This window comes from Diprion similis, chromosome 11 (genome assembly GCF_021155765.1).
Source record: "Diprion similis isolate iyDipSimi1 chromosome 11, iyDipSimi1.1, whole genome shotgun sequence".
NCBI lineage: Eukaryota > Metazoa > Arthropoda > Insecta > Hymenoptera > Diprionidae > Diprion > Diprion similis.
The window spans coordinates 3,125,781-3,152,814 of record NC_060115.1 but is presented as its reverse complement, the minus strand read 5'-3'; the positions used below and the strand labels follow the sequence as shown (position 1 = coordinate 3,152,814).

The window sequence follows — 27,034 nt, the reverse complement described above, 5'->3', positions numbered from 1 at the left end:
TGAATGCCAAATAATTTATGTTCACACAAGCCAATTGGTTTAAAGCACCTGATAGACAGCAATGGTGTGCATGATAGCTTATCGATAACACTGGAAGGCTTAATACTGCAACTGATTCAGTGTCATTTAAAAGAATATGGAAATCATATCGAAGGTATTCCATTGATAAATTTTTTTCCTGACACTGGATCCTGAACCATATCGATCGATCGATTATTTAGAACTACTGTCGATTTTGAACAATATCCGATGTCATCTATCTAGTTCGTGTGATTTCTCAGTGAGATTAGATTATCATGATAAGGAACAAAGCAGGTAAGACATTATGAGAGATGATCAGTTATACAATTTTTGCATTATTGTGAAATCATTGACAGTACAGAGAATTAATTATGAAAATCTCACAAACATACGATCATATTGTTTTGTTATTTGTATGTAGCGAGATCTAGATTGAGTACAACAAACCGTGATATTGTGTTTTAACAGTAGTAGCATTTCCACTTTTTATCATTATTATTATTATCACTATTTTTAATGTATATATTTTTTTAATTTAATTATTATTGTTAGTGATTTTTGTAAATTTGATGGAGTTCGTATATTCGGACAATTGCTAGACGGATGCTTACGTAAAACAACATTAATAGATTAATCTCACAAATTGTCTAAGTTCTTGAACAGGGATATTTATTTACAGGGTGAAACGGTTTTTTTTTACTTATGTTCTTAGGTAGTTTAGAGCTCTTCAAATACAAGTCAACAATCGAATGTAGACAAAAAGACTCGTAGCATTCTTATAACACTATCTAGGCATTCGTTCTATAACTTCTGCTTACAGTATGTACTGCATTATCATGAAACACAAGTCTTCCATACTGAAAAAAACTATACTGTAAAAACATCGGAACAAGAACAAGAATTCAAAAATCGTTCATTTTTCGATTACTGCATCGGATGCCTCAGATTATTATGTTCATTTTATTTCAATTTTCGGGTAAGAACTTTTCGAAGGTATATTTCTATCACGCTGCTAATATCAGTTCGAAATGATGAACGGTGAAATACATAATAAATTAATGACGCACAAAGGATATCAGCATTTCGACATTTGTAAACGTACCATAAAAAAAATTCAAAATTGGTCAAGCATTTAAATAATATAAATATTAATAACTAAAAGTGTCATTTACTATACAAATTATCTACCAGCCTGTGCGCTTAGTTCAGAAACATTATATTTTACATATTTACAAGCCATTGTAATAGGTAATTATTATGAGAAGAACAGCTTAAAAAAGCAAGAAAATATATAAAATTGGTAATTTGATATTGGCAAGTAGCGGTGAGTCATATAGTCCAGACTTGCACTTTCTCTGCAACTATGCACCAACTCGCGTGGTCGTAGTAGGATGAAATAATATGTAAATTTTCAACATATTTATTAATTAGTTGGTCCAACTCTCCTTCTCTGAAAACATGATAGTACTGGTGATACGTTATGGCTCCGCCTCCATGATCAGATGGCAATGACTCTTGCGAAGAAGAACCAGTTAAAGTTCCATTACTAGTCGCAGATACTATACATTCTGAATTAACAGACGCCTGTTGCCTAACCATCGGAGGACGGGAGCTAATCTCTTCCGAAGCCGAACGTAATTCGGGCTGAAGTTTACTCTTGGCATTTTTACTTTTACACTCGGTATTGCAAGATCCGAGAGATGCTGTACTACCATTGTGAGTTTTTTCCATTGCTACAGATTCCCGAAACGATTCGGTTTGACTGAAATCGCTAAGACTGGTAGTGTTTTCTATGGAATCTCCAATGTCACTTGACTCGATCGAATTTCCAAATCTTAAACGTGCCTTTTCTTCAATTTCTTCGACAAAGCTGGTAGCACCGCCCTGGGACTGTATTTCAGTAGCGTCTTGTCCCCTGAATGTATCTTCGATTTCATTCTTCTCTCGAACGGTATATTTTCTAGTATTTGAAACCAAAACAAAATCCATAATATCCTCGGAATTGCCTCTCTCAATAAGTACATTATTAATTACACTTTTACTACTTATGTCTGCGTTTGAGCATTCTAGCCCAAGCAAATTATCGCTTGGCTTATTGTCAGTTTTTGAAATCTCCATATCGTTTGTACACTTATTTAACCAGGCATTGGTGTCTACTACTTCGCTATATTTACAAGTTGCCAATTTTTCGTTGCCTGGCAGCTGTTCGTATTGAGGTATATACGAATCAATTATAAAGGAATTAACGACTTTAGGTTCCAAGTTCGCCACACACACATCCAAGTCGATCCGTTTCGGTTTTGGATCCTGGCTGAATTCCAGTTCAGTTTTTTGGCAATATTTGTCAATGTCATGGATGAGGTTTTCATTCAATTTTTCAGTAAAGTCGATCAAATGTTGGCGGCATTCTTCGTCCCACGTCTTTGCCTCCGGCAAGAGGGAATTCGGTTTTGAGTCATCCAATAACTCTTGTAGCTCCGAAGGAGAGGCACCGTCACTTCGCCACGAATTTGTAAACTTCAATGAATCATCCGAAGTTGTGTGTTTTTGTGGTTTTGATGTGTACATGTTACTACGCGGTTTCGCTTGGATTGCCGTTTCTACAGCATTCTCAAGAGAACTGGCAACATTGGCTGCTGCTTCTAAAAGTCTAATCGATTGCGACGATGCTAATGACACTTCCGTCGATGATTCGCTCAAGCTTCTGGGTGTCAATAATTCGTATGCACTGTTGTTATCTAAATGACTAAATTCGGAATGCCTTACCACCAAAGATGGACGCCTTTCATTTGGATTTTGCGACATCTCTTGTCCATCACCATCCAATTTAACGTTATCTGAAAATCAACCAAAGGATTGCTCATTAATAGACCATAACGAAATGTATGGTATTAAGACTTCACAAAATTTCACTATACCTTTAACTGTCGTGAAACGCTCATCTGATATTACGCTGATTACAGAGCCGACGGATTCAGGAGACGATACCCCACTTGAGTCGCTATCCAAGTCATCTGTTTCCGGATTAAATAGTTCTAAAGACAAGAGTCTCGGCAAGGGCCTAGTAACTGTTTCTAAGCGACCAGGAGCAGCCGCTGAGGCACGTCGGACCAACGGGAACGACGGCTTGGCACATCTAGTCGCAAAGCCTGGTTTCTGTTTAAGGAGTTCCTTTATTTGATTCAATCTTAGTTTACGACTTTCTTCCTCGTTGATAGATTCTGTACTGGATTTCTCAGATATCATCTTAGGTTGTGGCATCGAGGCTTCCTTGGGTACTGGGACCAGAAGGGCTTCGTCCAATGAGACGACATTCTTAGTGTTCGTTGCTTGCGACATTGGCTCTTTCTCTACTTGAGTCGGTGATACTTGCTTTGCAGGGCTGTGTTTTTCTATTGTAGAATCCGTAGAAACACTGGGTGGATCAAGTAGCTCCGAGCTTTGAGAGTCGGTAATTTTTTGTTGATTGCTAGAATTGAAGTCGGTCTCATCAGCAGAAATCAGTTTATCAAATATAGAACTTTGACGACTACTAGAAAAAGCGCTAAAAAATTTCCTAGGTGGTATTGAGTTTAGCGTACGAGGAGATAGTCCAGGTGGGCTTGTCGGTGGCAACGACTTGCTGGTGGCAGGAAATTGTTTAAGCAGCGGTGATATCGGAATCAGTTTCAATCGTGGTCCCATTAAATCAGGTGGATGTTTCACTCGTGGTGAAGGCGGAGCAGACATAGCGCTTAACTGACAACCAGGAGGTGCCGAGATTGCATCAATAATCGATGACAAGTCGTGTTTTGGCACGTAAATAACCGAAGCAAAACTGTCTTCCGAATCAACGCTAGTGTCACTCTGCAAACTGCTGTCCTTAGATGAATCCGATCCATCTTCGCGCGACAATCGTCTCTCGATTATTTCCGCATCTTTTTTTATTGTCGTCGTAAATTTCTCGGTGGGTTTTATTTTCGGCGATACCGGCTCACAGGGTATCATCGTACTGCAGCTTGTTTCCTCTTCGTTTTCAGCAGATGTCCAGCCTTGGATCATTTTGACAAATCCGTTTTTAATTGACATACCAGACACCTTTTCTATATTCGTGGTTGACTGTTTTATTCTATTTGTAAGGCCACTTTTCAATAGTTGGAATCGTTTTGTAGCATTCGCAGAATAAATCGAATCCTTGAATGCCTCGAATGCTTTTCGATTACATATTATCTCCTCGTTTAGCGAAGCTTGTTTCATTATGTTCCTTCGCACTTTTTCCTTTTCCTTCAGTCGATCAATAGACATCAACTCCTCATTCAGAGAGCTCTGTTTCTGTACATTTCCACGTTTTACAGGGAACCTTTGTACAGTCTGGAATGAGAAGCAAGATTGAGTTGGAAGCAGCCTTTGTTTCGAAACCATGTATTATTACCAATGATAAAGGTTTGCAGGCTATATGACGAGGTATCAACACAGTGATAAAAATGATAAATCAATATAATAATAATACTGGCACATCTGATTTGAAAGAAGATCTGAATTCACCTGAAAATCTGGAAGGTCCTTGATGAGTTCTTGAATGGCAGTGTTTTCAGAAATTTCTACACATACATCTTCTATGAAATGAGACTTTTGCTTCACAAGCTTAGGCTTTGCGTTGGTAAGGGGTGGAGTTTCAGCCGTTTCATTTAAGAACGAATCAGATGTTAGCGTAGAGCAGAGACCAGGTATACTAGAGCGGGATCTCACTAGGTTGAGTCGTTGTATTTCCAGAATATCCCCTAGGCTTTTTGACTTGACACTCAAGGTGTCAGGATATTTGTTGAGTGTTGCATTCAAGTCCTCAAGTCGGCGTAATTCTATTGGCAAGTCGTCCACATCTCCACTATCATATTCCTGACGTATATGTCGTTTCTCTTTTCCTCCACTTTGGCTCCAAGTCTCTAAAAACCAAGGCCGACTTCCAGGGCTATTCCGCTTACCTCCTGCCAATTTCTGAATATCAAACGTCAGTGATTAGCGTCTATAAAAACAACTGCCAAAACGTAAGGTCCTGTTTTCAGAAACTAAATGAGTAATGAATCACCTGCAAGGCTCTGCGCACAAAACTGTAGCATGTTTCATTTGGACTAGAGAGACTGCTGGTTGAGGGTGATGGGCTTAGCACTGGATCGATCCAGTAACCTTTGGTTCCATACTTTTTCCGACTATTTCTGAAAATGATTACACTTCCAAATATTTTTACAGTTCACATACCACATATGATTTCATCATAGTCTGAAAACATTCAGTGTTGTAAGCAGTAAGAAGTACCTCTTGGATGTTAGAAAATCCTTTGGAACTATCTGGTTGTGTTGTATTTCATCAGCATACGGAATTCCCGAATATGTATTTCCATTCGAAAACGAGTTAAGACAGTAGGCTTTGGGCCACGGAATCAACACATCTTGTGACTCAAACTGGCGAAATAAACATTACATTGTAAAATGTGTCAAGACTACCAACGAAAAATGCTACCTTATCGCTTGAATGTTATATAGTTCTCGATTCACCTTTCTGTGTCGTTGTTCCATAGCCCAGACAGATATTACCAACCGTCCTCCAATTCGTAATACTCTTGCCAATTCTTTAAGCGCATGAACTCGCCGCTCAGTTGTTGCAAAATGATGAACAACAGCAATGGATAGAACTGCGTCAAAGCTGTCATCACGAAAAGGTAACGACAGATTATCACAAATCAAGACCTGCAATTTGAATTCAAAATATGTGATGTGCAATTCCATAACTCTGGTTATGTCTGCGGTATATACTCCGGTAGTACAGAACATACCTCATTTTCTTTTTCTCGTGCAATGTCTGTCAGATGTTTGCACCTGTCTGCTCCAACTTTGAATATACTCTGGTTGACGCTCAAATACTTCCCATTGCCACAACCTGAGGCAAAAATATATGGGATATCATAATTTGCAGGCAACTGCATCTTCTCAGTTCTGACGCTAAGGAAGGAAACCCCTTCTTGTCTTTACTCACCAACGTCACATACAAGGGCCCCAGGCTCAAGCTCTTCAAGAAACTGATATATACGAGGCCAATGTCGACTCTGGGCAGTCTTCTCGGCGCATTGCTCGTACACTTCATGGACATATGCTTGCTCCAAGGCCACAGACCTAGCTGTCTGCTCTCCGTCACTTTCAGACATCCCTCTCGTTAAGATGACGGCTTCTTACCCACATCCACACTCTTGGCATTACTGCTGTAACAAAAATAGGCAACATATTGCATTCATAATTGTAATCCATTTGACAATTTGGCAATATTTCTTGTAAGGATGTCCACAGACAAGTTTGAATGTTCGTAGATATTTTAAATAGCTGAATCAAAGGAGTCATGAAAATTGTGTCAGATAATATGTTCCTACACACCAGTCCCTAACACCTTCTACCCTTGAGTATTCGATCTCTTTGGAAGTCCTAGGAGTGGATTTATCGAAGGACGAGTAAAATGAATCGTAAAATCTGTACTCCATACGCATTATGTGCAGAGAATTTATTGTCGATTTAGGAATTCCGCATAAAGTATATATAAGGTGTGTATAAATTATAAGCGTATATGTAGATTGCATTCAGAGCATTTGTTCATATTATGAATTCTCCCGGAACGTTATTTTCTGGTCTCCTGTCCATAGTTTAGCCCGAAGTAAAAATCATATCAGTGTTAATTAATTGATTCCCATATATGGCATATATGTATGTAAGGTGGTGGAGGATGCGAAGAAATAATAATCGGGGGTCAAGGAACTGACAATAAGTTCCGGATTTACTCGGCAGTCTCCAGGGCAGCACGCAACAAGCGAGAGGTGATACCCGACCAAGTATGTAAAAAATAGTTGCGCAATTAACGGCAAATCTGACAAACTCAACGCGTACTCCTCGCAGAGGGCCTGCACGTATAGCCTTACCTGTCGGCAATTTGAAAAGTAAAGTCTCAAGGCCCCGCGCGCGGCTATGGTCTGGCCCAAACAAATGATATATTGTTTGCGGAATGGAGGTATAGTATCATAATATAGTAACCATAGTATATTGATAAATACATAGAATCTGGATAAGCAGGCGATACCAGATTATAGAAACGTATCGCAGATCCGGTCGCCGAGGCGTAATCGGTAACCGTAAGCGCCATTGCAGATCGTTTTTGAGTGAAAAGTTTTTTGTAAAAAAATCAGAAAACAATTTCTCCATTCTCTTCGACTGTTGGGTTAATCCCGTATAAGTTCATATGGGCCAATCCATCAATTATCAACGAATGATCTGGACGTAAAAAAATTAATTTGTCTGAAAATTTATTCTCTCTTAGTGTGTACGAAGATTACAAAAGAGAATAACTTCTCAGAAAAATCAATTTTTTGTACTCTACACTTTATACCCCGCCACATACATGTACCTAATGTAAATAACTCATCGAGATTAAGGCGGTCCGGTCCCGGAACTGGGTTGCTGTGCAGAGAATCAAAGGCCAGCAGCTTTGGCGAGTTGCGGATATTGCGTAAGGGCGATTCGTTTTGAATTGTCATTTCTCGCGCGCAGTATCTAACGACCGTGGAAGTGACGGTTGTTCTGTAATTTTTGCACATTTGGACAAGATGTATCTTATATTGAAGTTATTGAAATTCAGTGAACCGTAATAAAAGAAAATTACACACTCATGTTTCGAAATCTTAGTTCCTTAATAATAATCATTCTAAAATTAAGAAAATAGTTATTTTTTCTCCAATGTTTCGTTACGATTATAACGGTACGTTACTATAACTTCAACCTCGTCAAGATAAAATAATCTTAGTATTATATGCGAGGATCGAACGAAGGGTCGTTATTCAACTTCGAGGAATACTGGATGTTGAATAAAGTCTTGAATATAGAATCTTCGTAAGCTTGGCTGAACGTTGTCGCTAAATATATATCGATATCTCTGTAAGAGACAATGATCATTGACATGGCGCGGTTGAGTAACCCGAATAGAAATGATCAGATAAAGTATATCAAGCCTGTTGTATGTACCGTTCCGAGTAGATAGCGTGCATTGATCCAAATATTTTTTAATCAAAACATAACAATAACGTAGACGTTCAACCGATTTCACTATTATTCGAAAACTTATTACGACATGCATTATAAGCACAGCAGTTTCACCAAATTCTGTACATCAGCGCGATAAAATTTTAGTAATTGGATCTAAGCTTTGCACGTTCAAAAGCTCCATATTTTAATTTTCTACGGATTATAGACACTCGAGTTATTTTTGTGGGTAACATAAACCTGCAGTTTTATGACCAACTCGAAAAGTGTTTCATTATTCGGGTGAATCATGCAAGTCGCCGTTATACGAATGAATTGTAATGGTTTTATTCATTCTTTTCCAAGTAAAATACTCGCGACGTGTACAATTTTATTCGCGAAAATAAAAATTTTTGCTTACTACGCGGTATGCGTGTACCTACGTAGACGATGCTCCACGTTACATTAACTTCGAGAACTTCTGTAAACGTATAATACCTGTACTGGTAAAGAAGAATGGGAAATACCCGAACGTTAATTGACTTGTTTGAATGGCAGACGATTTTTCTTCTTTTCGATTTTTTTAGCGCAGTTTTGAGCTTTTTCTTACTCTCGAGTTATTTTTCGAACAAATGTAAATAAAATAATACGACTCATTGGCTAAATCATAAAGTTTCGTTATATCTGGTCCCCTATACATGAATCCTGCAGACCTCAACGTCGTAAAACTACTGTGATATTCCAAGAAACACTTTACTCACTTGCATGCGTTCCATTCGCCATAAAACGGAGTCGCAGAAATCGGTAAAATAAATGACAAACCGATTACTCATATCGCGAACAAACAGACGCAGATAAAAAGTTCAAAACTGCTGAACACACTTCCCAAGAAGCAAGAACAGCAGGAATGAATACTTACCCGTTGGATGATAAAAAATAATTTACCAAGAGTTGAAGCAATCATTGGAATGCAAGTATGAGGTTTATTTCTCCACTCATATTAACTCTTTCTCTTCTTACCCAATTCGTTACTTGATTGGAAGCGACAAGCAGCAGCCACCGAGGGCTACTCAAACTCCCAGCTAGATACTACGGGAGGCTGAAGACACCGGCAGTAAAACAATCGTTGTAAAATTCGTAGAAGATTCGTTAGATTCAGGGTGTTGCTTTCGGTACCGGAGAGCCGTCGTCTCGCAATATTTTTGCGGTACATCAAGTAAGGTACGTTGTAGGCTTGGCACCAGCGTAAAAAGGAAACGGGATTTTCGGTGCGAATAAAAGTGAGGATAGCCCAGAGCGTTCCTACGTTCTTGGTCCTCTTTTTGGCTTGTAAGTAAAGCCGGCAAACATCGAGAAAGATGATGAGGTCAACCACGTCCTTGTCCATGGGTGTGTGACATAAGAATATATATGGATAAAATTTGAAGAAAGAAGAAAATCGATGGACGAGTCCGAAAATAATGCGGACAGAAATGGCTGGCGTAACTATCGGGATTAAACGCGCGCAACAGATGAGACTTGTTCAGAAATAGAGTCGTCAGTGTTGTGGAAATTAAGTGCAAGCTCGCTGGCTAATCCGACACGTCGAAGAGGCAGCACCGATACGGCAATGCAACTTTAATGCCGCGTGCCTGAGTGGCGAACATGGCTGATGATACTCGGTCCACTGGAACTGCGGGTACGAGATGCACTTTGACGAAGGGCGGTTCTCCACGCATCAAAGGGCTCGTCATCTCTCCGCAGACAGCGAAAGCAGCCAGCGGCTGCGCGATGAATTTACTCAATATTGCTTTCAGACCGAACCTCCAGTTTCCATGGACTAGTTTAACATAGTTTACAATATGAGATGTCAAGTCTCCAGCCTGCGCTTTGACGCACAGGTATAATGCACTGTCGTCGAGTGTTGCCTCGTCTTCGAAGCGAACAATCCGTGCTTCCGTTTCGTTTTTCTCGATATTGAAAAAGATGGGCGTAGAAATCGACCGCAGCCGTCAAGAAAAGTGTTTCAGCCTCTGAAATAGTAATCTATAAAATTTTCAAATGACAAATGAAAAGTGAATTTATACACCTATCGTCATGGCGAATCAGAATTGATTCAAGCATCGAATGTCGTTCAGTTTATACTGTTAAAGAATACAATACCCATACAGCTATATCTGTTTTTATACAGCGTTACGGGAGGCGAAAGAAAAAACTGATTGTAATATCTAAATCTAGTTTGCAGAGAGAAGCTGAGGCACAGAGAAACGCACGCCACGAACGGAACAGATTAGAATAGGGGGAAAAAATCTAGAATAGCATTCAACCCTGACCGGGAGCCGGACGTTTTAAGAAACGGGAGATCACTTCTTATGGATAGGCTTTACCACAGAAAACCAGCTCAACTTTTTATAATCAATCTCAAGGCTTCAAAAGTATACCTACGTGCAGTAATACGTTTAACATTTATACATACAGCCGAGTCTGTAATGTCCGTGTCTCAAAGTGACTACGGTACTACATAATCGCAGCATGTAGATGCACGAAAAAAATGAAGACCTCTTAAAGCAATATTTAGGGCACTGCAGAGGCAGGTACGAGGCGACTAGGCTCGTGTAGATCGATGAAAACCGAGGGCCATGGAGTACGGTGGTGAGGGGGGTGGATTTGCAACGAAAATTTTAAGTATCAACCCCGCGGCTACAAGTCCAAGTATATATATATATATATACATATACTTACGTTACGAATCTACCGGACATTCGATATGTGTAACCCTTTAAGAAAATTTCGGCGTTTTTTCGGACATAATTAGATGCAAAAAAGAAAGAGTGCCGCCTAAAAGGTTTCAGGATAAGCGAATCTGCATCGGTAGAAAAAGTTCTGTCCATGAAGTTATATCGTTGTAAAGTGAAAAAAATTGATTACTATTTGTAATAAATTTTTTCGCGCGATATTAAATGCAATGCGGAGAATCTTTGAAAAAGAGCCGGTTACAAGGAATGTCAATCAAGATTAAAGGAGGGGGAAGAGCAACGTACTTCACTCCGGTGATCTTTGAAAGCATAAAGTTGTTGAAAATTAGCGGATCGACAGCTCTGCAGTAAAGCAACGCTTCTTCTGATCACGGAATACTTTGATTATTCGATTACGTAATACTTGCCGTTATGCATACACGTTTCATGATTTTATATGTATATAGTAATATTCGTCAATGCCTTAATCTTTTGACAAACTTGTTAACAGTCCGAAACAAAGTTCGAGTTCAATTCTATACGAATTGCGTGAGACAATGAGGCTCGAATTTATAGTCTGCATTTACGCTTAAGTGCGGTCCAATTCCTATTCCGCACTTAGAATATTAAAGCGGTCCATTTGAAAAGTCATTTGCGGATCCAATATGGTGGATGAAAACTTCAAATTTGATCGAATGCGATTAAACAACTCTACGCAGGGGTTTTTGGGGTCGCTGATTACGAATCTGAAATCAGATTTTGAAACTTCAGTACGTCAAATCCAATCAACGACCCCGAAAACCCCTGCACAGAATTTTTTGACCGTATTTAATGAGATTTGAATTTTTTCAACCGTCAATTTGAATCTTTGAAATTTGACTTCAGATTTGTAATCAGCGATCCCGAAAACCACTGTATAGAGTTTTTTGACCGGATTTGATTAAATTTGAAATCTAATTTCAGATTCATAATCAGCAACCTCAAAAACCTTGCAGTACTAACTTATTATAAAAGTTGACTCAGCACAATAGTACTTAACTTCATACTATAAATTCGACCTTGACTGTAGATGCAGTTAAAAATAAGTTGAGAAAATGGGATTCATTTTCACATAATTCGTATAGAATAAAAGTCGCATTTTATTTCAGACCGAAAAAAAAATTAGCAAGAAGTTTATAATAAGACATTAACGAATGCATTACTGTGCACAGGTTGCAGTTATACAAGCAGTGCTCTTTCGATTCTACCTACAGTCATTTGACTTGATACGGCACGGCGGGTACACGAACGTGATATTCTCGTGTGCAGGTGTGATCTCAATATGCATTGCATACACGCGTTCTTGATAGCGAGGAGCGAAATGGGCGGGAGAGAAAAAAAGAAAAAGAAAGAAAGAAAGAAAGAAAAAAAAAAAAAAACAATGCGAAAGACAAAGAAGCCGTGTGACATCGGAGGAAAAACAATCAGCGTGCTAGATAACGCGGCAGCAGCTGCAGGGTTATGGTTAACGCTGCATCCTAGAAACCTAAATAGTAAAAGGGGAAAAATGGGATTAAAGTTACTATAAGTGTGCGGTAAAAAAAAAAAAACGAATTCAATGTTGGTACAAACGTTATACAGCGAGACAAGATCTCGGGTTACATTCTTGAAGCGTTGTTGCTTAAACAGCCTTGTCCTCGGTATATATTATAAGTCGCAAACTCTCCTTTCGTGCCAATGGTAAGGACAACCTCTGCAGCTAATAATTCCCCGGCCGCAGATCGCCTTGTAAAAATTGACTTACCACGGCTTTACGCACACCGCGTCGTTTCATGCTTCACCCTCAATTCGTCCCTGACTCTGCTGTGCTGTGCTGTGCTGTGCAGGCCTTGCAGTACCACCGAGAAGTTGCAAAGCACCATTTGGCCCATGCACGATAGACGGTCAAGTTATTGTAATTGTACTTGTAGTCGAAAGAACGAAAACTTGAGTCTCAAGGACCGTTTCGATCAATTGCATCGACGTTTGTACCGTAATGTACGGAGGTCGTAACCATGCAGGTGGCACAAAAATCTACTACCAAATTCATCGAACCGATATACGCAGGCATAATAAGTTGAGAGTATAAAATACCGCGACAAAATTAAGCTTAAAAACTCTTATACCTTCTGTGATTATTATTATTCAATTTGAGAATCTCGAACGATCAGCTTATCGAATCATCAAAAGTATTCGTATGATAATGATGCCGACGAGGTAGAATGAACACAAAAAATGATCGAACCGTCAAATCGGGTTTTACGAGTTATCGCCGTGTAGATCCGCGTACCGCTTTCTTATAAATTCCGAAAAATATGAGACCTGTATATCTACGTGGGACTTACCAAGGTCATTTATGTAACGATCCATCGCTATTAATCGTAGAGATCTCTTCTTTCTGTGACGCTGAAGTAGGTAACGTTACGAATCATGGGAGGAAAAATCATTGTTACGCAATTTTAGAATAACTTTTAAGTAGTCGGATTTTTAAATACTAGTATGGTTTGTTTATATGGTTTGATAAATTTCAGACATTCCTTGAGGTGTGAAGTAACGATTTTTCCTAAACATGCATCGTTACAGTAACGTTACTTACTTGATCCTCGTTTCTTTCCACAGTTGGATCAACGTATGAAAAATATAAATTCGATTCCAATCACGAGTAGAAAAAATATTGTACAAGATGAGCTACAGAATTAACGAAATTATACGGCAATCGGCACGAAAGCAAAAGCATGATCAATATTACGTGGAACCGGGAATTTATTCACGTCACAACTTTCTCTGGCGCGAAACGGGTTCGAAGATAAATCGCTCGTCGAGACTCGCTCTCTGTGCTCCCATTGAACGCAAACCTACAACTTTAGAAGACAACGATCACTCGTGTCATGCGATTATAACATGATTTATAAATGAATAAATCCGTAGCAACGATGCTGCGCAATATCGACGATGCTTGTATAAAAGAACGTATAATACATATAATATTATCTCGACACACACGACGCATGCAAAGAATTGGTTTGCATTTTATATAGAGCTGCAGCAAGAGATCTTGGCAACGGGATAAAACAGATTGTCCGCTAGTACGGATGTGCATGCTTGAATGTCTCTTTCAGGTCAATAACTTGTCGCGTAAACTGCAACCTCTGACCTGCGACTAAGGGTGCATCGCGATATCTAAAATAGGCCAAGAGGTGAGTGAAAGAGGCTGAGCTCTCCGGGAGGAGCAACTCCTCTGGAGTTGGCTCGATCATTGGCTTGAAAATATTCAGCGAAATATAATATTACTTCGAGGAACAAGAACTAGGAATATTTTTCCTCCTGCCCACGTTACGTTGCTGTAATATCGTTCCATAAATTTTTATAATAATATTCGAGGGCGTATAATAGTCTTTCGAATTCTGATTCGCCTTTCATCTTCGATTAGTTTTTCTTGAAATAAAAGAGAGGATTTCTGATCGAAAGATAATTGACGTTTACACGCACGTGTGTAATCGGTAATCACGATAAGACCACAGCCCGGGACAGGTTGGAGGATTTTTATTAACGTTGTACATGCGGCAATAACTGGTCGTATTTCGTACAATTATTAGAGAGTAATTAAAGAGAATATACAACTTAGAGGGATTTTTCGTAGTCTTTCATTGCGTAATTTAGTAATAAATTAATTATTTAATGGTAAAACCTAAATATCAAGCGCGACAGGTATTTTCGTGGAGTTTGGTACGTAGAACTGAATACTATACCGTACAAGTATATGGCAAGCATCCAATCTGACGCAACGGATGTTGAATGAAGGATAAATTTTTCTCCACGAAACACGTATAATACGACAACATTTACACCATTACTTTCCGACAAATAAATAATACAATTATAACTACACAAAATGTACGGCGAAAAAATTATACACTACGAGTCGTAGAAATTATCATTCAATTCTTTTAATAAAAGTAACACGTGAACCATATTGAAAGAATAAATCTTGCTGTCTCATCTCTTCCCTATAGTTTCAGAATTTTGTACGAGTGAGAAATGATCGGACGTAATATTAACGAGGTGCACAGTTTAAACGTCGCGACAAGCAAAGAAACTAATATAAAATACGAGTATAAAGTAAGTAGCTATTCCTCCATATTGCTTGAAAACTGCACTGCCAAAAAATTTAAGAAATACCAAAAATCCTCTGCATAACAGCTGGCATCGATGCCCTCGTAGTGTAACGCGTATACCTATGTTCATATATATGTATGCGTACAGGTCCGTATCTACAACGTGAATGTGCCGAAAATAGGAGGGCGAAAAATGTGCGCGCTCCCTGAAAGAGTGTCGAGGGATGGAGGAATGGAGGGATGGAGGGATGGAGGGAGAGGAGGACCGGGAAGCGGTGACGGGGCGATGCGGGGGCGGCGTGGGCGACGTGCGGGTGACGTGGGCAAAAGTGTATATATAGAGGTATACCTGTAATGGATGGGTGAGGGTGAGGGGGATGGATACAGCAGTAGATACAGGAACAGCCGAAGCTTCGCAGCGTGCCAGCGCAAGGGTGGCCGCCATGAATGAAAGCAGCGCGTATCGATTTATCCGCATTCCGTATACCGCCCTATTTATAAAGCACAGTAAACACTATGCTTCTATATAGATTGTACGAGTACATACGAGTACATACATGCATCCAAGTATATATACGCATTATTTTACCAATATGCTCTTCTTGTATTTCGAATGCCTATATGATTGCCTAGCCTAGTTGCTGAGAATAGAATGGAATACAATAGTGTCGTATGATGATCATATTATTTGCCTACATTTCACAGGTTGTAACATTTAATATTAAGACCTGCAGCATCGTGAATCCTGGGGATTTTTAAGAAACTGAAACGAGTATGCAAGAATCGGCTGCATGACGATGATTACCTTTGTACAGTAGGTATATGCAGTGTTATAATAAAGATTTTTTTTTACATTGTAAATACATAAATAAATTATTGCCGATAGTGTAAGCAGGAGCGTGAAAGACCAACGTTGGTGTGTATTGTATTATATCTGTATAAAAGACAATCGCGTGTCGGTGATGAAAATGATTTCGCTTTGCGCCGCGGCGTGACTATTACACAGAAATTCGTTCCGAGGATATATATAATTACAACAATTCTCGGATAGTGTTGTTTAGTGGAAAATGTATTGTAGGTATACACGCTGGCGATTATATCTCTGCGTGAGAGAGCCTCTCTTCTGGCTCGCTAACCGTGCATTGTTGCATTACATCATTCGGTCGACACCGCGTTAGGAAGGAAGTATTGTTTTAGGATTAGGACACGTATAACCTGAGAAGTACGTGATGTTATACTTTCAGCAATTATTCTCGTCTCTGTGAAAAAGCTAGAGATAATGTATCGCGCGTTTTTATCGTTAGCTTTAACGGAACGGTCCTATATATACATACATGCATATATACATGATATATGTACACATATATGGATATACAGAGGGTTAAATGCATGCATGCATGAATGACGTAATCGCTGATGGGAATCGGAATGAAATTCGTAAGGGGTGCAGATGATCGATTAATTCGATATAAGTATAAAATATGGAAGGAAAAACGGTGTGATTTTGCAGACGGCGTACCTTTATCATGTCAGCGGGTGCAGCCTCTTCATCTTTGTTTCGTGATATGGCTTCGTTTAGAGTTGGGATTAAAATTACCGAAACGACGACGACGACAACGATTCACTTTTCTTACCACCGCAGTCTCAACGATCTTGGCGAACGCCATAACTATTCATGTGATTTATAATTCAGCTCTCCGTCTGCTAATGTACGTATCATACACACGCACACATATGTATATATATATATATTATACATTATAAAGTATACGGTATACATACATGTGAATATATATATACATATAAACTGTACGATACGTTATATTACATGTCATAATGCAATATATTATACAGTTCTTATTCTGCACGGATATTTCGCTCGAAGTATTAATTATATGTAAGCCAAGAATGAAGAGGGTGGCTGGCTGCACGATTATATACGATGCGCGATAATTGTGATAAATTTATGCCCGTCCCGGTATTGAGAATGCGATTGAATTTACACCGATGGTTAATCGGCGATTTTATTTTTCCGTTAAACTTTTCCAGACCGAGTGACGGAGAACCCGCACCGTCTATCCGATGGTCCCGTATCAGTCGACCAGGGAATAAAGCTCCGAGGGTTGCTACTGCAATTTGAAAGCTCTCCGCGAGACGGAGCCACCGTTGGCTGGCGCATTACGCTTCTGTATATGATGTTTTATACACCCCAACCCCCAACCCCAACCCCAACCCGTGATCCTCACCCCTCTCACTCCCTGTCTTATATTTGATCCTTCACGTTTCGGTGATGTCGATATCGCCTATCCGGGGACCAGCTATAGTATTACCCTCTGACGTAGCGTCCGTTTACGCATACGAATACCACACTTATGTAGCTCCGACCTACGTAGGTATACCACATGCGCACGGATATGGAATATATAGCGTAGTTCGTAACGCAGTACAACTACGCGACATATATTCTCGCACCTTTCACATATTTTCGCAGAGAGAACTTCAAACGGTACTCCACATACGTGTCACTTGTTGTTATTATTATTGTTTTTGTTGTTGTTGTTGTTGTTGTTATTATGCAATCAGAGTACGTCCAGTGGTGTGATCCGATATGTGAAATATACGCACATGAGACATACACAGATTATAGGTGTTGACATCCCTATCGCATCAGGCATACGTAGGATTGGAGATTAGACGGACCCGGGACATCGTACACCGTAATTTATTCTTGGGTATAACGAGCCAAGTTTATACCTACCTACTGGCCGTGTTACGTCATTTCATTCAATCGCTGGACTTCGGGGTACCTATATGTATAGCTTGTTATATCAGCTACATTCACATCCCAATCTTACAATCAACGATCATCACGATTCCTGATATTATGGGAGGTAAAAAACGAAAAGTCAGGGAGAGATAGAGAGAGAGAGAGAAGATAAATTGGTACGAGGCTGAATTCCGGCTCGGAGGTAGTAAATGGATACCTTATAGTTTGTGGGGGCGATCATTAGCTATAGTAACCAATAATCCATCGGATTGGAATGCGATTAGTTTCAATTCGAGAAGATGGTATAAAGATGTTAGATCAGAAGTAATGTTTTCGACATTCAGGTGGTGGACGATGGATCTTGATGGGATCAGTTAAAATCCAGTAATACGTGCGTACTACTGTTATGTCTGATAATGTCAAGTGCTTGGACGGAGCATATTGTAACGGTAACGATAATAACTAACTACCCTGGAGAATATTGAACAGTTAGGTAAAAGGGTAGAAATTTTCACGCAGACATATAAAAAGAAAGGTTCATACTTTGACGACTCCATTACGCGGTATAAATCCAAACGAAATTGGCCCCGAACAAACACCATAGCGCTGTTAATTCTGTACAAAGAGCGAAGAGTAGAAAATACGGTAAATAGTTGCTACTATTGTTACATCAAATCTGCAATAACTTTGCCAAATTGTTAATCAGGAGTTAGAACATTACGGTCGCCAGTCCTGTGTAAACTTAAGTTTCCGCACTCATATTGTGAGAATTATTGTCTCAACGAGAATTTAAATGAAATAAATATATATACTGTAAGTTTTGAGTTGTCTAATGACGATGAGATTATCAGTGATATTATTTAACGGCGAAAGGTATAATTTTCTTGAATGTTTCGGTATGTAACACGTACGATTGACTAATAATATATTCAACAGCTATTGGCTCGGCTAATCTTGACATTTCTACCAGTGGCATAGTTTCGCGGGATAGCGGCGATTGTATACAGCTTATGGGTATACCCTGGTGCTAATAGTAGTTGGCAGTTAATTCTCTCCCACTGATCCTTCAGAGCCAGCCTCTCTGCCCGCGAGTAGTAGTGGGTGCCGGTTACTCCCCAGTATAAGACAGACTTTTTTAAAGTCAATTGTCTATTGCAGGTGGGATATTTCATCCCACGAGATCGACACTGTTCACCATCAACATACACCTCTAGATATTTTCAAAGTTCAAGCATAAGAATTGACAAAAAAAAAATAAAAATCTCAACATCGTAATAATTATTATTCGTGATGAATCGAAAGGAATGTGAATTGCAGTGAATTAAAGAATTTTTCACACGGTTATACAGGAGGAATTCCGAAGTACATAACTCGAAAGAGGTGGAATAATACTAATTATAATAACAAAAACAATAATAATAAGAATAATAATTTATCAACGGCAAATGCGCGCTGCGTTATCTAACCGTTATACATACACTGTTGAATTCAAAAAGCTAGATTTTTCTTTTTTAACTTGTCAAATCAGCGGTGGGGATTCTAAAGATATTGTGAAAATAATTTCACAATGCTTAATGATACATAACAATGTTTGCAACATGCACACAAGTGACATAGTTTTTGAAAGATAAGATTCGAAATACAAAAATCAAATCGTATCTGTTTGATCTGAATGAAGCAACGCACGATAGATGAGATAAAAATTGATGAAACACGCAATAATTCCAGTATATATTAAACTCTATTCGACATCTTTGACCACTCCAGAGTTACGGAACCGGCAGTTCTATCATTACCTGCATTATTGTCAGTCAAAGAGACTGCAATCCACGAGTGAAGGTAAGTCATTAAGCCTCGCATTCGCATCAAGTGTGACAAAGAAAAAAAGAAAAAAGCGTTCGAATTCTCCTCTCTTGCTGTGTACATATTTTTGGATTATTAATTTCAGTTATGCACCACCGTGACACGCGGAAAAATATGAAAACATTGATTTTTAACCGTAAACATCTTTTTACTACATTTTTCTACCAATTTTTACTCAAAAAATTCATACTTGCTTGTCCGATTCTGATGAACAATGCCTGATTTTTTTCGCAGATGAATTAACTGAAAATTGCAGTTCAAGTTAGATTTTGAATAACGATATCGTATTTTTTTTATGTAACGATGAACCTTGAGTTAACCATCAGGAAATTATAACGATTGCTTGTAAATATTTAATTTTTTCTTTTCACCGACTCATTAGCTGAAGAAAAAATTTCTCGCAGGCAATCTGTAAAAAAATACATTTATGAATAATATGAGATATCTTTCATTTGGATCCGACGAACCTTATAAATATTTCGGTGAAAAACAAGAAATAGTAGAATAAAATGATTTTTCTCATATTTTCAATAATAATTAATGTTTTCAAATGAAATTTAATAGTCAATTTTTTCCGGATTGCGGGGACTTTTTAATCAAACATCTTCCAAATCTCTGTCTTACCACTTTCTATTTTAACAGGTTCTAGACCTGAAAATTTTTTCATCTCATTTCGTAGGTTTCGAGATGAACTATGACAAGAAAAAACAAAATGCAAATAAAATTGCACCTGAAAATATGCAACCCTGCTTTCATCCCCGTAATACGGGTCCGCTTCTCTAGTCGACAACTAGCTTTATTATACAGTTTAAAAAATTTTTATGTATAATTTATATTCACGAATAACTAGAAAAATACTGGACCAAGATACCATATGTTGTATTTTGGTTTTCCCATGAAATGCCATACTTATTTATTTTTTGAGTTTTGTCTATTTCTACATTCTACATTTTAAAATACACATTAAAAAGATAGATTTTTGCACTTTTCAAAATTCGATATCGTAATCTATCTATTTTTTTGAACATTAAACATTATTACCCCACCATTTCATTCATCTACGACAATTTGTTTAAAAATGAAATTATCAATAAACAGACAACAGTATCTATACACCAACAGATAGGTGCAGGGTTGGTTAACCAATCCGTTAGTACTATTCGACTATAAATTACACGTTATTTTATTTGATCAAGCTTTTCGACCTACTCAAAGGCGTCGCTGTTATCTACACAGATTTATAATTTTCAATTTTTTATTTTCATCCCAATTATACCCCTATAAACTTATTTTTATTCGCGCAGCAATCAAGCTTAAATTATAATTCCATAACTTGCAGTTACAGATAAACGAACTATCTTATAAATAGTACATACATACATATTTATCGCGAATTCAAGGAATTAAATTAAATTTTAAATTACGATGATCAGCCAGTAACAGCGGTTGAGCACAGCTATGTCACATAAATAAATTCTACAAGTGTATTAGTTCGTTTAATTAATTATTCATCGTCAACCAACCGATATGGCCGTGATGTTTAATAGCCGCTTACCAATCCATAAACCGAAAGTTTCACTTTATACTTGCAGATTTCGTACCGATATACAATATATACATTCAGCTCATGCAACTAATACATAATATACACATATATATCTATAATATATATTATACATATATATAATCGAACTGACCTTCAGTGAGGTAACATAAATTATAAATGACTTAGAAACCGATCAAGCTAGACTTTCGATATAAAACAAAAATGAAAGAAGAAACAAAAAAAAAGAAAAAGAAATAAATGTAACATTGAATACAAGCATGTTCTTGAGCCTAAGAAGGCAAAAATATGTATGTGAAAAATAAATCGAGGCTCCAGAAATGTATAAGTATTTGTCAATAGTTTATATATATAGTGAAACTAGGATCATATCATCCAAGGTCTAGTCGTCATTAAATTCTTCCGATAACCCGTAAAAACACACGTTCTACGTTATCGTCGGGTAAACATTTACGGACAAATCGAGTTTAGGCTATCGAGTTTCGTACTGACGATGAGGTAAAAAATTGTCAATGGATTGCATTCCTATGTCGAAAAACATCATCTATGGTCGGAGTAAGCTGCTTACGTAGTCTGCTGTTGTGTTCTTGTGTTCCCAGGCTGTCAGCCTAGGGTTTCTTGATTCGAATATAGTAGACGAAAGGCGAGGTTTATTTTATTTACGCGTGAAAGGAAAGTATAGGTACGCTCACGACTATTAGTTTTTTTCGAGACTCGTCTTGTCTCAAGTAAATTTTCATTTTTCACTCAGTAAGACAGTCGTACAAGCTTTCTCTAACTACTTTAGCCTAACCACCAAACAATATGACCAGAGTGACAGAGTTTACGTAAATTAACGATAAGGAAAAAAAAAAAGAAGAAGAGAAATATTCGATTTTTCAACGTCATTGAAAGCGTGAAGAAAATTCACCAAATTTTAAACTTCCCGTTCAACAATAAGTTCAAGTGTCGTGAGAAGAAAGAGCATTGGCGATAGTTGAACAGCAATAACTCTACTCACATTCTCTTCTTTGTCTCTATTGTTAGTCTCTTTGTTATTCGCGCAAACATGCCTACTTAATCTGCCAATTCTCCCAAGATTGTTACACTCTATTTCGTGCAAAGCGGCGTGTCAGCTGTAGCCATGACCTCTAAAGTCCTTCCACTGGTAAACAAAATGAAAAAAAGGGTTGGTATAGCTTTTTTGTCCGTAATTATATCGCAATGTCAATCCGAGATACAGTAGCTATATGAAGGGAAGTCTTGGCGTACGAGTCTTGGGGAGATGCGTGTGTGTAAAAAATGAAATGGGGCATTGGGTGAAAGTATGCTTGGGCTTGGAAGTCAGTTATATCGGATCAGTCTTGTGGAAACTTTGTACCGTGTTGCACATACGTGGACATGAGTTTTACTCAACTCTCGTTTATACGTCCGTTTTGATGACGTGTGCACATAAGTTCTTATCACCCTTATTCATATCAGGATATAAAAGAGCTTGAACAAGTTTTCTCTATCTTTCAAGCCCCGTTGCCGATGCTTTGTTATACTAGAAGCAATAATTTGAAACTCGTGTCGCAGGATGGTGCAGACGGTTTGGATATGGGGCGCAGTGGTTTTAATAGCAAGATTTGCGGCTGGACTTGAAAATGGCCTTGTCCGAACCCCACCTATGGGCTGGCTGTCCTGGGAAAGGTTTCGATGCAATACAGACTGCAAAAATGATCCCGACAATTGCATCAGGTAAGCTAACTACAACACTTTGCGAACTTCACAAAAATCATGTATTCTCCCGATGCTCAGATTTTCGGTAATTTTAACAAACATTACATTTCCAAAGTTCAAAAATGCAACGAAAAACCAAGAGATCCCATTAAGCTATTAAAGTTGCAGCACATTTTCTCATCGCTGGTCATGATTCAACGCAAGAATATTCCCAGTGTGACAAATTTCCATGGGTTTTTGGAGGAATTTTGCTTATTAATAGTGATTACGATCACATTGGATGTGACATGAAAGTATTTTCTCAAGGTTGCAAAGTTACGTTGTTGAAAGATCACCTTGAATTGATAAAATAAGAGAAAAGGGTTATTCAATTTATATTGCTGGTTTTTTCGAGTTTAATCGCTGGATAGTAAGGACATTTCAAATCTCATGATACTCCATATATGTGTACACGTTATGCTACTTTCGCTAAAATTTACATATATTGGCACCTTCGGACCACACAGAGCAATATAGCTGCGTCTGTTGCTGATTGCGTAATAAAAGTGTGCCACAAAACGAATGTTGTGTTATAAAACTCTTACATGGTTCAGGAAACTGAGTTTTCGAGTATCCCACGCATGAAGTCTTACATTCCCCAGAAGCGTTTTAACATTGTCAGTCCTTTTTTAATGTTAACCACAAGCAACACAGACTGCAGTATAGTATATCGTATAATGGACAGGATTAAAAAATAAAAATTTCCTATTCTCGAACCCAAGTGTAAATGTAAAAGATTGAAAAATATTCAATATTTATGTACCGACTATGTATTAAAGTATCCGGATTTCATTTACAGAGATGGCCTTTTCCGCACAATGACAGATATTGTTATAGCAGAAGGGTACGCTGCACTTGGATATCAGTATATCAATATCGATGATTGTTGGCTCGAAAGGGAGAGAGGTTTTGATGGTCAGCTTAAGCCTGATAGACAACGTTTTCCTTATGGCATTAAGAATCTGGCTGATTATGTAAGCATTTTGAAAGAATATTAAGATAGAATTCTAGATCATTTATCAGTGATTAGTGAAACTGGGAACCAAAGAGGAAATACATTCCAGTATTTGATGGAAACCTGTTTACATAAACTGTTTACTAACAATAAATAGAATTTCTCAAATGTTTTGCAATTCACCAAGCCGTGTAGCAACTTGCCATTTGCGAAACCTTATTTTAACGATGCGCCCATAAAATAAAATGCTAGAAAAAAAGAAAAACGTATAAAATTTAACATGTAAAGTTTCGTAAATCACACGTAACCACGACACTATTACAATTATTTAGGTACATTCCAAGGGATTGAAATTTGGCATTTATGAAGATTATGGTAATTACACCTGTGGCGGTTATCCAGGTGTTTTGGGTCACTTAGAAGAAGATGCTGCACTTATTGCATCATGGGATGTTGATTACGTAAAACTAGATGGTTGCTATGCCCATCCATCAGACATGGATAAAGGTACAAATTCATATTATCATTTGAACTCGGGTATATTTTCTGCTTAGAAATGAAGAACATTCAACTAATAAATCATATTTCAGGATATTCTGAATTTGGATACTACTTGAACCGAACGGGAAGACCTATGGTATACTCGTGTAGCTGGCCTGTCTATCAAACTTTTGCCGGCATGAAGGTTTGTTATATTTTTATTACTCATATTATATAGGGGCATTTACTAGTTGCTAAACACGAGACTCGGGTAAGAGAGAGCTGTTTATGCAGATACCACGTAGAACAACTACGTCAGTTGCGCTTGTGTTCAGCCATGAATAAATGATCCTGTGCATTTAAAAAATTGGGGGGGGGGGGTTGCAGGTTTAGTTCTTTATGAGTTTTTCTTCAAAGCCTTCCCCATTTCAAAAGGTGCATTCCACTGAAAAATACCTAGACTTTGATATACATAAAAAATGTTTGATTGTTTTGATTTTCAGCCAAACTTCAGTCTTATATCGGATACCTGTAATCTGTGGAGAAATTTCGGTGATATTCAAGATTCATGGGCAAGTATTGAGAGTATAATGGATTATTTTGGCGACAACCAAGATGAAATTTCACCAAATGCTGGACCAGGGCACTGGAACGACCCAGACATGCTGATAGTCGGTAACTTTGGGCTTAGCTACGAACAAAGTAAAACGCAAATGGCCTTGTGGGCTATACTAGCTGCGCCGCTATTCATGTCAGTAGATCTTAGGACAATTAGACCAGAATACAAAGCAATTTTACAAAACAAGAAAATAATAGCCGTTGATCAAGATCCCTTGGGAATTCAGGGCCGAAGAATTTATAAGGTAAGTTCTTCGTGTCGCAGCAGCGCACATTTTCGATTGTTTTCAGTTTAAGGTGTACAAAGCTAGAGCTAAGATGTTTACACTTTTCCAGCACAAAGGCATCGAAATCTGGGCAAGACCTATTAGTCCAACTTACCAGAACTACTATTCCTATGCTATTGCATTCATTAATCGGCGAACTGACGGTACCCCATCAGACGTCTCTGTAACGTTGAAGGAACTTGGACTAGCATATCCCGCAGGTTACAGAGTAGAGGTAGGTTTCATCATGCATCCAGCTTCATTTCAGGATTAATAACTTGATGTTGTTTCTGTGTTCAACCGATTCTACTTTACGGTGAAATAATGTTCTGCTTTACCAATATGTAATTATTTATGATTTCAGGATCTATACGAGGACGTTGATTATGGAATACTGACGCCCCAAACAAAAATCAAAGTTAAAGTGAACCCCTCGGGAGTTGTAATTCTACGTGCTGATGTAGATTTGGAAACTGCGTACACCCGAAATAATTACACCCCCTTTCCGGTTCTGAACCAAGTTTTCAAAGTCAATCAAAATAGCTTCCAGTGATGAAAAACAATTAAAAATTAGATAATACTAATTATTACAATATTAGATCTTAGTTTTCAAGTAGGAAACGTTACCATGAATTTAAGAATATTTACACCAAGTGAGATAAAGTTTATATACATAAATACATTTTTTAATTACTCTGATATTTTTGTAATATTTTAAGTATCTCCAATTCGGACCAAAAAACTATTCCTGATCTAATAAAGATTTTTATAGGGAGAAGAACAAAAATCAATCATTATAGTCCGAAACATTCAGGCCCAGAAAAAACAATCAAGGTTGCAATTTCCAGTTTCACCTAATCACGCTAAGTTAAGCTAATAATGTGTATCCTTTTGCATCTTATGATCCTAAGATCGGGGGGGGGGGGGGGGGGGGGCTTAGTGATTTACAAATGCAAAGGGTAAATACAGAGATCGGCCAAGAGTTATTCTACACTACTTTCTCCAAAAAGTAACTACAGGTGCATCGGTATGTCAGATCTCATGGCGGTATTGCAAAATGCATACTAACCAGATGTCGGTCAATTTTTCTCACACGCATACACCCTTGCAACTGGCTCTGTTACACGGTGTCATTTATATGTTATTTAGGAAAAGATAAATGTCACAGAGATTAAGTAATATGAAGTCATAATCACTCACCCATGATGCATCGTGACGGAAAGTCCACCCTGAACACCTAGCTGGAGTAAATCCGTTCCGACTTCATATTTCCGTGGTGGACACTGAATTTATTCAATATTTGACATCCCTTGCGATGAATAATGACATCTTTTTGGCGCCATTTGCTCTATCTTGAAAGGATTCGTTCACCGAAACGGACGATTGCGATTAGCACTTGACGTATGTACGTGATAATGAATCATAGCAGCGCAAAATCTGCGGCAATTTTCACCCCGAGCGTATGTTAAGATATGCAGCAACAGTTAGTATCTGACAAAAATGCTTTTCTATTGTACTATAACCTGGTAAAGAAAGTTGAGGGTTATTCAAATAATTTTGCACTTTACCCGAGTTCAGATGATAACGAACGAAGAAAAATTAAAGCGGCAGATTTTGTTACGTTGCACGCCTTTGCGGTGTCAGTCGAACGATTAGACATCGTATCAGTCCCGTCACCTAACAAATTACAGGGATAAATCGAAGTATTCGTTGCTACTTTGCACGTTTCTGAAATTAGTCGTACCGACGTCGGCTGGAAATGTATTAAAACGAACAACTTGCAGGATGTATTACGAGCAGCACGCGAAGACTCGGTGATTATATTGCTGGTAATTTAAAAAAATTATGGTGCATTGATTTTTCGTCGATATTATCGATTGCGT

At 38.2% G+C, this 27,034-nt stretch overlaps 2 protein-coding genes across 11 annotated transcripts; one reads left to right on the top strand and one right to left on the bottom strand.

Annotated features, from left to right (window-relative positions):
* Positions 1-336: 336 nt before the first annotated feature.
* LOC124412628 lies at positions 337-26,422 on the bottom strand. Of its 6 annotated transcripts, none has more exons than XM_046892657.1 (9): positions 26,352-26,422; positions 6,031-6,253; positions 5,831-5,934; positions 5,553-5,744; positions 5,314-5,459; positions 5,087-5,213; positions 4,546-4,995; positions 2,940-4,371; positions 337-2,858 (listed from the first exon to the last, which is right to left on the bottom strand). In XM_046892657.1, exons 2-9 carry the CDS (start codon positions 6,197-6,199, stop codon positions 1,351-1,353), a joined length of 4,128 nt encoding a protein of 1,375 aa, XP_046748613.1. In that variant the 5' UTR covers positions 6,200-6,253; positions 26,352-26,422; the 3' UTR covers positions 337-1,350. The 6 variants fall into 6 exon arrangements, with proteins under 6 accessions (XP_046748613.1, XP_046748615.1, XP_046748611.1 ...); XM_046892659.1 differs by having other exon boundaries at positions 6,031-6,250; positions 26,352-26,369; XM_046892655.1 differs by lacking the exon at positions 26,352-26,422 and adding an exon at positions 16,418-16,627.
* LOC124412630 (alpha-N-acetylgalactosaminidase) lies at positions 19,190-25,910 on the top strand. 5 transcript variants are annotated; one of them, XM_046892664.1, is made up of 8 exons: positions 19,190-19,504; positions 22,650-22,811; positions 23,632-23,806; positions 24,120-24,294; positions 24,378-24,472; positions 24,771-25,130; positions 25,222-25,386; positions 25,516-25,910. In XM_046892664.1, exons 2-8 carry the CDS (start codon positions 22,651-22,653, stop codon positions 25,702-25,704), a joined length of 1,320 nt encoding a protein of 439 aa, XP_046748620.1. In that variant the 5' UTR covers positions 19,190-19,504; position 22,650; the 3' UTR covers positions 25,705-25,910. The 5 variants fall into 5 exon arrangements, with proteins under 5 accessions (XP_046748620.1, XP_046748621.1, XP_046748622.1 ...); XM_046892665.1 differs by lacking the exon at positions 19,190-19,504 and adding an exon at positions 21,601-21,735; XM_046892666.1 differs by lacking the exon at positions 19,190-19,504 and adding an exon at positions 21,758-21,774.
* Positions 26,423-27,034: the final 612 nt, after the last annotated feature.

Bases quoted from the DNA above. Each gene is read 5' to 3' on its own strand.
- LOC124412628 (XM_046892657.1), bottom strand. From the start codon at position 6,199: ATGTCTGAAAGTGACGGAGAGCAGACAGCTAGGTCTGTGGCCTTGGAG. The intron at 5,460-5,552 runs GTGAATCGAGAA...TTATTTCGCCAG, and splicing joins TGGAACAACGACACAGAAAG to TTTGAGTCACAAGATGTGTT. The intron at 5,214-5,313 runs GTACTTCTTACT...AATCATTTTCAG, and splicing joins GATTTTCTAACATCCAAGAG to AAATAGTCGGAAAAAGTATG.
- LOC124412630 (XM_046892663.1), top strand. From the start codon at position 22,399: ATGCTTGGGCTTGGAAGTCAGTTATATCGGATCAGTCTTGTGGAAACT. The intron at 22,467-22,649 runs GTGGACATGAGT...CTCGTGTCGCAG, and splicing joins TTGTACCGTGTTGCACATAC to GATGGTGCAGACGGTTTGGA. The intron at 23,807-24,119 runs GTAAGCATTTTG...ACAATTATTTAG, and splicing joins TTAAGAATCTGGCTGATTAT to GTACATTCCAAGGGATTGAA.